The following is a 15,079-nucleotide window of genomic DNA, read 5'->3' as shown; positions in this document are numbered from 1 at the left end:
GGTTGGTGTTGTGTTGTGTGTTTGTGTGTGTGAGTGAGTTGTCTCAGGCAAAGTAATTTGCAATTTAAGCGTTTAGAGTGGTATCTCAGAGTTATAGTAGCTCTTTTCAGTTTTCAGCTTTATTATTATTGTGATCATAATGGGTTCGCCCATTTTGAGTCACTGACTTAACTTATCTTCATATCATAATGTTAATCCCCTGAGGGGAAAAAAAAGCTTGGAATTCAAGAGAGTAAAAAAAAATAATTGTACCAGATAGAGATAAACTGGGTTTTATTTAAGAAAATATGTGTTCAGTTACTCAAATAAACATTATACCATCTCACAGCTGATATACCTGTAGGTAGAACTGAAGCAGATTTGTTGAAAGCTGAAGCAGATATGCCATTAGAAGAACTGTTAACCCGGTATCAATCAAACCCCAATGGAGAGAATACTGAACTGACTAAAGATGGAGAAAGCAGTGGATGTTCTAGTTCAAGTAATGCAGCTCCATCGTCGTCATCATCTTCATCAACATCAGCAGCAGCACCTTCAAATTCAACTAATGGGCCAGTCAATACAGAGGTATCCAACAATAATAATAACAAGAATGAAGAGAAAAGTCATATAGACAAGGGATCGAGTAGTGGCTCAGGCAGCAGCAGTCCCTCAGCAGGTGGATCTTCTGTGAGTGTTTAATATAATTTTATTTTTGGTTTATAGAGGACACAGCATCTTGTACTTACGAAGCTCTTACAAATATTTCCATTTTTAAAATACAATTTACAAAATTAAAAAATAAATCGTCAGTTTTGAAACCGATACAATTGCATTATTTTTAACATATGTCTTATATTGTTTTTTTTTTTATTAGTGCTAATGTTTAACCAAATTCTCATTTTTAACATTTGTATATTGCACTTAAACTTTTAAAGTAAAATGGCACTCTAGGAACAGGTGTTACTCGTTAACATTTTTACATTTAAGACAAAGACTAGACCATAAATTGTTGACAAGCTATGTGCAATGAAAACATCCTCAATTATTGATGAATAAATCGGTTCTGCTTAAATAATTTTGTTTTAAATTGAGAGGCAGAGACAGGATCAGATACCAAAACATCTATTGCTTATTTTGCTTTTCATTCAAATGGACTTATTTAATTCAACTGAACAGGAGAAATTTAAGGCACTGCATTATTTGTTAATTGGTGATTTGCTTAATATTGATCATACATTTTAAAACTTTAAAATGTTGTTTTAAAACACTAGCAGCGTTTTCAAAAATAGGCATCATGATTATTATTTACACAATTCTTAATCTTTAAAAAAACCTCTTTTTGCTTTTAAAATGAGTGCACGAGCACCATTGTATCTACATGAAAATTTTTAGATTTTTAGGACTGGATAGAATAATAATACCCATTGTTGCCTCATAGGTGTCCATTCAACAGTAAAATATTTTATTTTTCATTTATCTCAGAAGAAAAAAAAAGATGGCATAATGAAATCAATGCCTTTTGATTCAATTTTTTTCCTTTTCTATTTATTTCTTATAAAAAGCTATCTTTCATAGTTGGAAATATGAATGTTTCAAGATATTTTTCTTACATGCAATAAAAATGAAACCATTGCTAAACCCAAAAACTGAAGAATGCATTTCAAATGCAAGATAGAATGTCAGCTTAAATTATATATATATATATATAGATTTTGTAATGGATTTGTTTTTAGTTCTATTGTTCCATAAAAAGTTATTCATCATAAATTATATGTATGCACTGTTACTTTCTAAACTGTAAATGTAGTTGTGGCAAAAGTTGTTTAGTAATAGTCAGGAAAGAGTCCTAAAAATTAATTGAAATGATCCATGTCATTTTTTTGAGCTGAATAATGACAGATGATTCAAACTAGTGAATGAGCACCAACTCTATCCACACTTTTTTCAACACGGTGAAAATCTAATCTTTACATTTTATTAATGGCCATCTCTGTTTTAGGATCATTTGTAATTTTTTAATGAAGAGAAAGTGATGAAATCTAGATATTTCCAGATTATTTAAAAATTGCTTCATGTTTATTTCTGTTAGTATCAAAAGTTGCAGAAAAGACTTTTAGTCCAAGCATCAAAATAGATAATGGTTGGTAAGATGGATAGGATGAAAAGTTATTGCTACAAGCATTTAAAAGATTCCATCCGATGTTTATGTTCTGACATGATATTATGGTATTATATGATAAAGACTTGACTATGCAAATTTATTCTTAGATTGCACAGAGTTCAGTGGCCGATTCAACAACTGGTGAGAGAGCAAGTAAAACAAAGGCTTTGTCAGACATGGCTGTAGCTGAAGGCTTAGATGATTCCAGCGATGATGAAGAGGATGAGGAGGATGAAGACGAAGATGAAGAATCATGGGAAGACTGGTAAGACTGATCATTCTGTTTTTTGTTAGAAATGAGAATTAGTCTGTTGATGTGTCTGTATCTGCAAGACTCAGAATAACTTGGTTAAATTGAAGTATAGTTTTATAAGATGTCACTGATATTTTATACCTTTAGTAAGTAAACTGCACATCTCCCGTCTTTAGGGCTAGTTAATATCCTGTCTTGTGTACCAGCATTTTGTAATCATTCTTATTATTAAATTACAGTGACGACGATGATGATGAAGATGAAGACGAATATGAAGATGTTGATAATGATGTACCTATGATGGATATGACAAATGAAGAGGTGATTTACTTTGTTATTGATCAGTTCTCTCTCTCTCTCTCTCTCTCTCTCTCTCTCTCTCTCTCTCTCTCTCTCTCTCTCTCTCTCTCTCTCTCTCTCTTTCTCTCTCTCTCTCTCTCTCTCTCCTTTCTTTCTTTCTCTCTGATATTGTCGAGGATCACTCCACAGTTTGTAGGGTATTACATTGTAAACTTGTTAAAACACTGCACATAATAATACTAATAAAAAAATAATTAGATTAAAAAGTCATGATGTGAACTCTAGTAATCGTGTGAAGGCATGTTTGCAACCGTTTTCAGCCACGTCAACTGGGAGGCTATTCCCCAGTCGGGCAGTGGAAGGAAAAACAAATACGGGTGGGCGTCCGTTTTTGATGTTGGGATGGTTAATCTTGCTGCGTGTCCCCTCGTTGTTCTTGTGGTTCAGAGGTTCAAGGCCAATCCATTGTGTTATTTCAGATGCACTTCAGAAAGGATCGAATATGTTTGTGATGCGTCTTGCTGTTTTTCTTTGGATGTTTGCTAATGTGTCGACGTTTTTCTTTGTGTATGGATACCAAATTGAGCTGCCATACTCCAAAATTGGTCTACAATAGTTTTAAAAGCAAGACTTTGAGTTGAAATTAGGCATCTTTTTAAATTGTGTGTGATGTAAGCACTTGTTTGATTTGCTTTTGAAGCCAGGTGACATATGTGGTCATTCCATTTCAGTAGACCTGTAAATTCTCAGTCAATTAACTGAAATCAGTCAATTCGTCAAATTCAAATACTTTAAAAAAGGAAAGAAAGAAATGAAGAAAGAAAGAATTCCTGAATCGTAGTCGAATGACCATAAAGTAATTAGGAATGTTCCACAGCGCTACGCATAGCTCATGGGCCGTTTATATTAACGATGGATATATTGCCAAGGCTAAGCGATGCTTTTTAGAATTGCCGTGTCTGAACACACCCCAGTGTATTTTCACACAGCCTTCGTGAAATTATTTTTTCACTTTCCAAACCTGTCGTAGCCAATTTTAACTGAGCCGCCGAGCGATAAATTTCACTGTTTCGTCTAAGCCAAAATTGACCACATTTACTAGAAGGATAGGAAAAGTATGAAAAAGAAAAATTCGAACACCGGAAGTTCGTTATGTAGACACCTTCAAATCGAAAGTTAAGTGATTGCTACAAGCACATCTCGATTGCCTCATGTTGTAAACAAACTGGTTGACCGTTTCTAAGTTTCTTCGCTGATTGGGTACCTAATTATAAGGAACAATTGTAATTAGCCTAATTAATTCCCGCGCAAATTAGTTTTCTGCCATTGCTTTGCTTAAGTGAGCTTGCTGTTTACCTTTCATTTTGATTCTTTGGATTTTACCGCTACGACGAATTACGAAGAAGAGTTTCAGTTTCAGTCAATTTTTATAGAGCTCATTTACAGGTCTATTTCAGGTTTTTATCAAACTTAATGCCAAGGTATTTTGCTGTCTTTACATGTTCCAGGTTTTGACCATGATTTGGTTTTCAAATGTAATCGGTGCTTTCTTATTTGTGATGGTTAGACATTGCACTTTGATACGTTGAATTCCATTTGATTTATTGTTTCCCATTCTTGTAGTTAAGCTAGATCGTAATTTAGTGTTTTGCAGTCGTCTGTTGTTCTTATCCGATTATATAATGCTGTGTCGTCAGCTAAAAGACACACCTTTGACCTTATACTTTGTGGAAGATCATTGATGAACACTAAAAATAAGGTGGGCCCAAGGACTGAACCCTGAGGTACACCTGATGTCACCATCCCGTTAGTGGATGTCTACTACAACCACCACGACACCATTATCCCTACCTCAACTGCTACAACCACCACTACACCATTATCCCCAACATCACTACTACTACAACCACCACCACCACATTATCCCTACCACCACCATTACTGCAACCACAATATGTTGTAATTACACTTTCAACTTTTGAAATTCTTCCAAGAAGTGTCAGAAATTGCTGCGAGACACATTATTTTGGATTGCATCTCTGTAAATTTGAATGAAATTCAAAGTTATTTGTTATCGTTGCATGGATGGGTCTTGGTTTATGCTTAGAAAAATTTCCTCAGTTTTTGTGAACAGTCAACCCCTGAATTTATATCTCTTTTTTCCCTTTCATTATATATTTGCCTTTGTCATGTGAATGGATCCATTTTTAATTTTCCTTTTTCCTTTAACTGTCTTTTCCCAATGATAATGAATTAACAAATTAATCAAATGCAGTTATTTCTTTTTGAATCTATCCTATCAGCCTGGATCTGACAGTGGTTGCACAGCTTGTGTTCTATTAAAGCAACAAAATAAGCTTATAGTGGCAAATGCTGGAGACTCAAGGTGTGTCTTGTCTCGTAAAGGGACTGCTATTGAGTTGTCTTTTGATCACAAGCCTGAAGATGATCCAGAGAGGGAAAGAATAGAGAAAGCTGGGGGTAAAGTGACTGCAGATGGGAGAGTGAATGGTGGACTCAATCTTTCCAGGGCTTTTGGTGAGTGCGGAATACTAATAGTTTGATATTATATTAATTTCATTTCATGAATTTTTTTTTGCCTTTCATTCATTATATTTGTCAATTTTCGATGATTTCTTACCGGGTGTTTGTTGGCCCAGAGGGGGCAAATGGGTTCTATATTGGTCTACACTCTTGCTTACTCTTCTATCTCCCTATATCATTTTTTCTGAATTGATACTGTTTAGTTTCGACTTGCACCATGGAAAACATGTATGTTTTTACGAGAGATATTTATATAAAATATTTTTTGTTTGTTTTATACCTATATATAATATAAATATTTTAAACATATAAATGTATCTCCTTTGGTAGGGATCTTTTGCTTGTCCGGGTGAGAAAATATCATGATGTCAGACTGGAAGTATGGGTTGCTCGCTCCTGGATCTGCTCTTGATCTCTGTTTGAAAAGCTCATTTGTCTTATTTTTTTTTCTTGGATGCTTTTTTTTATCACATCTATTTTTTATTTGACCTTTAACTGTCCCATCATCTATATTTATCCCCATGCTGAAATGACCTGAAAGTGAAGCAAGTACTGTAAAACCTCTGAAACAAACATCCCAAAGTTTAAATTCATCACCAAATTGAATTACTTGGTGCTGAGAATGGCAGTTATTTACCTTCTTAAGTTGATTCATATTTCCTCTCATTCTAAAATAAATCGTGGATATATGTGACGTCGCGCGACGGTTTGGTCCGGAAGGTACATTTTGGACATTTGGACCTTTTGGTATTTCTGAATAGATCATTCTTTTCTCTTTAATTTGATATCTGTTTCATTGATGTATCATAATTTTTGGTTGAGTTATACAAGATTGAAATTGGGAGGTTTCTGCTAATCTCAGATCCAAATTCAGAGAAATTTGCACTTAAAGATTTTACACACATCACCATAGCAACGGCATGTTATATTTGAGGTAACAGTTCTTTGCACTCAGAAAAGAAAGGGTCCTCACCCACTCGGTTTTTTTCTTTCATTTTCCGCATCATTTTCAACATCCTCCGGCATGCCCCCCCCCCCCCCCCACCCCCCGCCCCTCTCTCTCTCTCTCTCTCTCTCTCTCTTCTCTCTCCTCTCTCTCTCCTCTCTCTCTCTCTCTCTCCTCTCTCTCTCTCTCTCTCTCTCTCTCTCTCCTCTCTCCCTCTCTCTCCTCTCTCCTCTCTCCTCTCTTCTCTCTCTCTTTTCTCTCTCTCTCTCTCTCTCTCCTCTCCTCTCTCTCTCTCCTCTCTCTCTCTCTCTCTCTCTCTCTCTCTCTCTCTCTCTCTCTCTCTCTCTCTCTCTCTCTCTCTCTCTCTCCTCTCTCTCTCTCTCTCTCTCTCTCTCTCTCTCTCTCTCTCTCTCTCTCTCTCTCTCTCTCTCTCTCTCTCCTCTCTCTCTCTCTCTCTCTCTCTCTCTCTCTCCTCTCTCTCTCTCTCCTCTCTCTCTCTCTCTCTCTCTCTCTCTCTCTCTCCTCTCTCTCTCTCTCTCTCTCTCTCTCTCTCTCTCTCTCTCTCTCTCTCTCTCTCTCTCTCTCTCTCTCTCTCTCTCCTCTCTCTCTCTCTCTCTCTCTCTCTCTCTCTTCTCTCTCTCTCCTCTCTCTCTCTCTCTCTCTCTCTCTCTCTCCTCTCTCTCTCTCTTCTCTCTCTCTCTCTCTCTCTCTCTCTCTCTCTCTCTCTTTTTTTTTTTTTCATTTCATAATCACTCTCTTCATTTTGTCTCCTATTCACTATAGCTATCGTCGGTCTGTCCATTAACTCTTTTCTGTTAGTCTCCCCCCGCCTCTCATTCCATCTCCCTAACCGCTCATCCTCTCTCTATCTGCCTCCTCCCTGTTCCAACAATCCCTTTAATTCCATAGTCAATCTTTTCATTTTATCTCGTCCTCCCGTCCTGGTAACCATCTATATCTATCTGTCTATCCACTAGCTCTTTATTTTATTCATCCCCACATTCCATCCTCCCATCTCCAGTCAACACTCGTTCAGCGAATCATTCGAGGCAAGCGGCACGATCATGCTCACGCCCACAACACCACAATCTCCTCGACTCTGACGAGCTCAATACAGTTATCGGGCGAATCTAACAAGTTAAATTATTCATTGACAAAATATCTCATAAAATTAAGTTTATAATGAAGCAAGATTTTGAATTTCTTGCAACATCAACTCTAACAACAATCATGCAGCGTAAGCGGCCATTTTGCATAACTTATGACCATGTGATCCCGAGGACCAATGAGAGAGGAGGATTCAAGGGGTTTTCCGTTGGTAACTATGAATGGCCTACTTCTGTATACATAATTGGAATTTGACTACACTCTTTCGGAGTTATAATTTGACCACAAGATGGGGTCAATGGGCTAAAAATAGCATTGCGAAGGCAGGAATGGAATTCCCCTTTGAGAAAAAGTTATAGGATACCAGATTGGCATCCTTTTGCTAAGCTTAAAGAGTCGTCAACGGAGGTCAAAATGATCCCTCTTTCAATGGGTGAAAACAGGGTATACTCTCTTTAAAAATTAAATTTATATACTTTAAGACCGTTTTTAATGAAAAAGGTACGATTTTATGATAGAAAAATACCTTTAAAAGTCAAAAATTAGAAAAAACTCATTTTGACTATTTTAGTCACTTTTCAAATATAATGGCCGTTTTCTCAGTTCAGCTAGATGTACCTTCCGGACTGAACCGTCGCGCGACATCACATATATGCTTGTTTTTGTTTTTTTTATATTGATTGTTGCTAAGTTCTACCAAACATTTTGCTGTTCATTCTTTGTTTAGTTAAATTTAGAACAGTCACTTATCATTTTAACCAAGTTAGACTCATAATCTTTCCTCATTTGAATTCAATTGTCTTTTATTTTACCACACAGGGGACCATGTATACAAAAGAAACAAAGATCTTCCTTCAAAGGAGCAGATGATCTCAGCCTTACCAGATATTAAAACTATAGATTTAGACAGTAGTGACGAATTCTTTGTCATTGCTTGTGATGGCATTTGGTAAGTTGATTTAAAGACAGCCTATTCCATCCAAATAGCTTTTCTTTAGCATCATGTGAATATTTTTTTTTAATTTGAATTATTTCCGATTGCTATTCTCCATAAACATTTGCTTATAATTGTTTTAAACTGTTTACTTTTTGAAAATCTGATCATTGATTTATGTACAATTTCAACACATAGGATGAGAGATAAATCAATTTAGACACAAAGTAAAAAATGTTGGATAAAGACAAAGATAAAGGCTCTGCACTAGGGTAGCCTTTAATAACACAAGGAAATTTGTCCAAAATGTAGACTCAAACCTTAGATTTGATATTTCTCTGTACCACAGCAACACAAAACCGACGTAATTAATCCTTGACATCTATTTAGGTTTTCTATATTTTTTCATTCATCCAGTTGCAAAACTTGGAAATTATTGAAGATAGAATTGAATGCAATGAGTTTACTTCAGATCAATGAAATATGCTTGCTCTTGTGGACACGCAAATGGAAAGTTAAAATAGTCGAAAACCATTGAACCATTTTTAAAAAGGCTAAATTTTGTCAGATTTGTTCTAATCAATAAATTCCTCTTTCTTCCTCAGGAACTTCATGTCCAGTCAAGAAGTGATAGATTATGTTAGAGAAAGATTGTCTGATCCTGAAAAAAGAAAAAAGCCTTCCCTTATTAACGAAGAGGTGATTATGTTCAAATATTTTTTTTCAATCAGTTGATTTCTCAAAGTAGCATGCAATGACTATAAGGTATAAGGTATGACATTACAAGATAAAATGATTATCAAATTTGCGTAACCTCTGATAGATAAATGTAGCCTGTATTAACAAAATCATATATATTGCGCAGGCAAATTAACATTTAAAAGCATTAATAAAATTAGGGAGATGGATATTTGCTTGTTAGTGGTTTCAAGTATTGTGTAGTACTTCAGCAGTTACCTTAAGAGTGATGAGAATAAACAGCAGGCCTGCGAACAAGCAACAACAGCAGAATGTTTTTTTGTATTTTTGAGCCAAAAGTCCCGAATTTTTTCCTTATTATTCTCTGTTATCTTTCCATTCCTTCCTGATAAAATCTTTACATGGAATACAGTTTCCTCTAATTTCACCCATTCAACTGACAAGAATTAAATTAATTCAGGGTCCCCCAAAGGCGGGAATTCTTGAAAAGTCGAGAATTTTATTTAGGAGAAAAATTCTTTATGGAGTTCCAACATTATTGCTCTCACTGATTGAATGTCTCTTTAGCACTTATTCTCATTTTGTATATACACACACACACACATATCCCCCACTCAGATGTGATAAAATATTAGCACTTCTTGGTGCCTTTGTTTGAAGGGTGTGTACGTTGCAAGGAACCCATCATCTTGTTGCTTCATATTTCACTCTATTTTGAGCCTTCAATGCGTCCACAGCTCTCAGATTACTCTTCACTTCATTATCATTATCACCAAGAAATTTAATTCTAGTACTACCACTAACTGTGAAGTTCTATCTACCTCATTCGTTTAAAAAAAAAAAATATTCATGTTATTGTTTCTTTTCTCATTTTTTTTTTTAAATACTGAAATCCATTCTATAACTATATTTTATAATAAATTTATTGCTGGTAAATAAATATACAATAATTAAATTAAATCAACCACAACGAAAATGGATAAAAGAAAAAACAAATAGAATACAAAAACAAAAAAACAAACAAAATTGAAACAAAACCGACACCCAACTGATGCGTGGTGCTCACCGTAAGATAAGGGAGACAACTTAATATGTATCAACTATGATTTTGAGTTAGGACGAGTTTTGCTCCTTGAAAATCCTGATAACTTTTAAGGTATGCCTAAACCGAAATGAAACACCAGGTCCTTTGAATTTCAGTTTAAAACCGGTTTTTACTGTAGTTCCTTTGTCAGAGAGAGATACTTTTTCCTTCTAAATCATCTCTCTGTTATGTACTATTATTCTTTTTAGTTTTGATTATATTGTACTAAGTAAACATTTGATTGTGTGCCTCATTGCGGGGCGGAATTGTTGACTTGTGCATGGATGTGACTTTTAGGTAGTGTCAAAGTAGGCACATTGATAAGACTGCTCATAGAATCTTCTGTTTCCCGATTTGAACCAGTCCCTTTTGTCTTACTTTTTCTTTGGTACTTTTAATTTCAGATTTACAACTTTCCCCTAAAATCTCTTTTTTGCTGTGCTGAAATGACATTAATATGCTGCAAACTCCCCCCCCCCCTCCCCCCCCCCCCCCCTCTCATGCTTGAATGTAAAATATAAGATATTTCATTTCTTCTGCTCAAAATTACTCTCATAATAATATTTGTCTCTGGACATCATGAAACATTAATTTTCAAAATCTCAAGTTTATAAATATCTATTTATAATATCAGGGAAGTGTGGGATGCCATTTCAAGTCGAGCTCCAAGAGATGGCTCTTGATGAAAGCTGAAAGATGTAATGTCCGAGTTAGAGTCTGCACTTTTACAATTCTCATGCTTTTTTTACCTTATTTCCCCAGCTTTTTGACCACTGCCTTGCTCCCAATATATTAGGAGATGGAACAGGTTGTGATAACATGACATGCATCATTGTAGTTTTAGATTCAGCAAAGAGCCTTGATTCACTTTCAGGAAACACACACAGATAAGGACAAATGTACTGAAGAGCTTACTGATAAAAAATCTGTTTCATGTGAGAAAGAAGAACAGAAAGAATCTCTCAAACGGAAATTGTCATTGACAATGGTGAAGCAGGCGAGGCCAAAATTTTGAAAGCGAAATGAAGCCCAAAAGTCAAAACGGATGAAGGCAGAGGCTTGAGGGTATGTCAAGTCAATGGTTTAAGATTAACTGCTGCTGCTGCATCACAGGCTTTTGCTATTACCTATTGATATTTTGAAAGAATGAATGTTTTGTTCAGAGTACAAAGTATCTTTTGACATTTTCTATTGTAAAAATGAGGCTGAGGGTGGGGGATTAACTTGTTATTTTATGGAAAAAAAATCCAATTTCATTTAATATTTGCCAAAATATTCTCTTTTGATCTTAAATATAAAAAACAATTTGTGTTTGCAAAAACTCCCATTCCCCCTGTGTGAAGGAGGAATCGCAGCAGTCTCTTTTGAATTCAGGGATTGTGCTTTTAAGAATGGCATCGAAAGTCCCTGAATTTCAAGGATCAAAGAGTAAAGGTTATTTTATTATCTAAAGATCAGATATTTATACTTGCATCAAATGTGATGCTTTTATTACACTTGTTATCTTAACTGAGTCACAGATCCATTGTAAAAAGTTTTATATAGAATTCACCATCCAATTTGATGTCTGATCTTTTCAAAAAATGAAATAGTTGTAAATGACTGAAACGTGAGGTAAGCTAATATGAAATATATATGACATCCTTGTTTAAGCTTTAAACCTTTCCTGCAGGAAAGGGAAGCTTCATGTGTTGAAAGTTCTTGTAGTTTAATGTTTGACGAAGAAAAAAAAAAAAAGATAAATTGATGAATAAAAATTGAAATTGTTGTCATTGAGTTGCTTTAATGGATTCAATAAATTCCCCTCCCCCACCGTTGACAACGTTGATCTGTGATGTTAACTTTTTAAATGATCCTGATAACCATTCCATGCTCAAGGAACGGCAGCTTTTAAATCCATTGGTCAGCACTGACCAACGGGTGCTAGCGCCCATTGTCAGTACTTGACCAAATTAAATACCTATTAGATTTGAGAGATTTAATATTTTTTCCCTTGTAATTCGCGACTTGCTGTGTCTTCTATCTGCTCTGGTTTTATCCTGGCCCTGTTCTGATTCCTTGGCTAAGAAGGAAACAGTCAAATTCATAATATAGGTTTTGGAGATGATATTTTTGCCATGTAAATCATCTCTCTGTTCCGTAAGTAGTCCATGGGAGCGATTAGGCCCATGGAGCTGGAGTGTATTCCGGTTTTTTTATATTGTGAAATGGACAAATAGCAATTGCTCGCTACCCTTTGGGATAGGATGCTAGCCCTATCTCAAAGTACCTTCCACCACATCTAACAGAACCAGCAAACCCAATTACTGCTGGGTTGACAAGGGAGGGGTTTGGGGAAAAAAAACCAGACTTTACCCAGGATCAATCTTGGTTCCTTTGTACGTGAAGCGAGTGCTCTACGTACTGAGCTTGTTATGGAGTCAATGTGTTTTGTAAGCATTTGAGTGTTTTCCTCTCAGTGAAGTCTTGTGCTTGTGTCTGTATAGACTTTAGGTGATCTCAGACTAAACACATTGGTAGTTTGCTCTATGAATCAACATCACAGTACAGTGCATCTCGCGTACAACATCCTAGGGCTACAATGGAAATTTAAAAAAGCATGGCTATAAACGGGAAATATATCTTGGGACAACGGCTACAATGGGGGTGTGAGTTGCAAGTTTAGTACCCAGTTGAGAAAAACTACTCACTCAAGAAGAAAAGAGGAAGGCACACACAACTTATAGTAACGTGATGAGGTGGTAGTGGCCGAATTGCAGTTAATGTGCGTACTGTGTCATCCCTCTGTGTACTATTTTGATCCACGACAACGCAATATGTAAAAGGCCCAGTTCATCTTCCATAGCGAAGGTTTTCATCCCACTTTATTTCCACCTCCACTAGTTCGGATTCAATCCCACTGGTGTCCACCTCTCACAATCCCAGGTTCACCCCCCACCACTTAGATTTGGGTTACTCCCACTCCCACAATCCCATGTTCACCCCCGTCTGGTGTCCACCTCCAATAGTCCACTGGTTCAATCCCCACGGTGCCACCTCCCGTAGTCTCTGGTTTCACCCCCACTGGATGCCTCACCTCACATACTAATTTATTCACTCCCTACTGGTAACCCACCTCCCATAGTGTCCAGTTCAATCCCACTGGTGCCCACCTCCAATAGTCTCTGGTTCACTCCCCAATGGTGCCCACCTCCCATAGTCCCCTGTTTCAATCACCACTGTGCCAATTTCCCATAGTCTCTGGTTCAATCCCCACTGGTGTCCCTGCTCCCAGTCTCTAGTTCACTCCGTACTAGTTCCCATCTCACATATTCTGGGTTCACTCCACCATTCGTACCCACCTGCACATAGTCTCCAGTTCAATCCCCTGTGGTGCCCACCTTCCATAGTATCCAGTTCAAATCCCCACTGTGCCCTGCCTTATAGTCTCTGGTTCAATCCCCACTGTTGTCCACCTCCCATGGTGCCCACCTCACATACTAATTTATTCACTCCCTACTGTACCCACCTCCCATAGTGTCCAGTTCAATCCCCACTGGTGCCCCACCTCAATAGTCCTCTGGTTCACTCCCCAATGGTGCCCACCTCCCATAGTCCCGTTTCAATCACCACTGGTGCCAATTTCCCATAGTCTCTGGTTCAATCCCCACTGTGTCCTGCTCCCAGTCTCTAGTTCACTCCGTACTAGTTCCCATCTCACATAGTTCTGGGTTCACTCCCCATTCGTCCCCACCTCACATTAGTCTCCAGTTCAATCCCCTGTGGTGCCCACCTTCCATAGTATCCAGTTCAATCCCCACTGGTGCCCTGCTCTTATAGTCTCTGGTTCAATCCCCACTGTTGTCCACCTCCCATGGTGTCTGGTTACACCACACTGATATCCACCTCACATAGTTCTAGGGTCACTCCCCACACTAGTACCAACCTCCCATGGTCTCCCTGCTCCTATTGTTTCTCCCCCGCCCCCTCCCCACTGGTGCCCACCTCCTGTAGTCTCCAGTTCAATCCCCTGCACCTATAGTCTCTGGTGTCCACCTTCCCGTTACCAGGTTCACTCCCCACTGGTATCCACCTCTCATAGCCCTGGATTCACTCATCATCTCCACTGGTATCCGCCTCTGAGTCTCAGGTTCGCTCCCCACTGAAGTTCATCTTCCATAGTCGAAGGTTTAATCCCCCACTTATTTCCACCTCCACTAGTTCGGGTTCAATCCCCACTAGTGTCCTCCTTTCACAATTCCAGGTTCACTTCCCGCACATGGCCACACCACTTAGATTTGGAGTTACTCTCCACTCCCACAATCCAGGTATCACCCACCTCCAATAGTCACTGGTTTCAATCCCACAATACCGGTGCCCACCTCCCATTGTCCTCATGGTTCACTCACTCCTCACTGGTGCCCGCAACACACTAACTTACTTGACACTCACCACTTGTAAAAAAAAATAAAAAAAACTTAAGAAAAAAAAAAAAAAAAAAAAAAAAAAAAAAAAAAAAATAAAAAAAGAAAAAAAAATAAACAAAAACAAAAAAACCCCCCTCCGCCACCCATCTCCCCATAGTGTCCAGTTCAATCCCCACTGTTGGCCCACCTCCAATATCTGGTTCAACTCCCCAAGGTGCCCACCTCCTAAGGTCCCTGGTTCAATCACCACTGGTGCCAATTTCTCATAGTCTCTGGTTTACTCCCCACTGGTGACGCACCTCCCATAGTCTGGTTCACTCCCCACTGGTGGCCCACCTCTCATAGACCTGGATCACACACCATGTAGCCCACCTCCTAGAGTATCTGGTTCAATGCCCACTTGTGCCCCAACCTCATATAGTCCTCTGGTCTCACTCCCCACTGTGCCGACCTCACTTAGTCTTGGTTCTAGTTCAATATCCCCAGTTTTGCCCACGTCCTATAGATCACTGGGGTTCACTTCCCACAGGCACCACCCACCTCCCATAGTCTCCGGTTCACTTCCCACTTAGTGGATTTCGGAGGATGTCTGTAGTATTTCGGTGGAATACTGTATTCAGCCAGTCCCCGGTAAAATCTATTAAATTTTTTTACTCTCTCATT

The 15,079-nt window shown here is 38.0% G+C and overlaps 1 protein-coding gene across 1 annotated transcript; it reads left to right on the top strand.

The window, feature by feature from the left end:
• Nucleotides 1-328: 328 nt before the first annotated feature.
• LOC144962384 (protein phosphatase 1G-like) lies at nucleotides 329-11,782 on the top strand (the record flags this gene model as incomplete). The annotated part of the gene is given in 7 exon segments (XM_078895271.1): nucleotides 329-669; nucleotides 2,251-2,408; nucleotides 2,636-2,717; nucleotides 5,000-5,234; nucleotides 8,113-8,242; nucleotides 8,833-8,926; nucleotides 10,773-11,782. Coding segments are annotated over 7 exon segments (1,169 nt in total), but the record flags the coding sequence as incomplete, so codon positions are not given.
• Between the last annotated feature and the right edge of the window lie 3,297 nt (nucleotides 11,783-15,079).

Source organism: Berghia stephanieae, chromosome 1 (genome assembly GCF_034508935.2).
Source record: "Berghia stephanieae isolate SIO BIC M18660-M18661 chromosome 1, UCSD_Bste_1.3, whole genome shotgun sequence".
NCBI lineage: Eukaryota > Metazoa > Mollusca > Gastropoda > Nudibranchia > Aeolidiidae > Berghia > Berghia stephanieae.
This window is presented reverse-complemented; position numbering and strand designations above follow the sequence as displayed.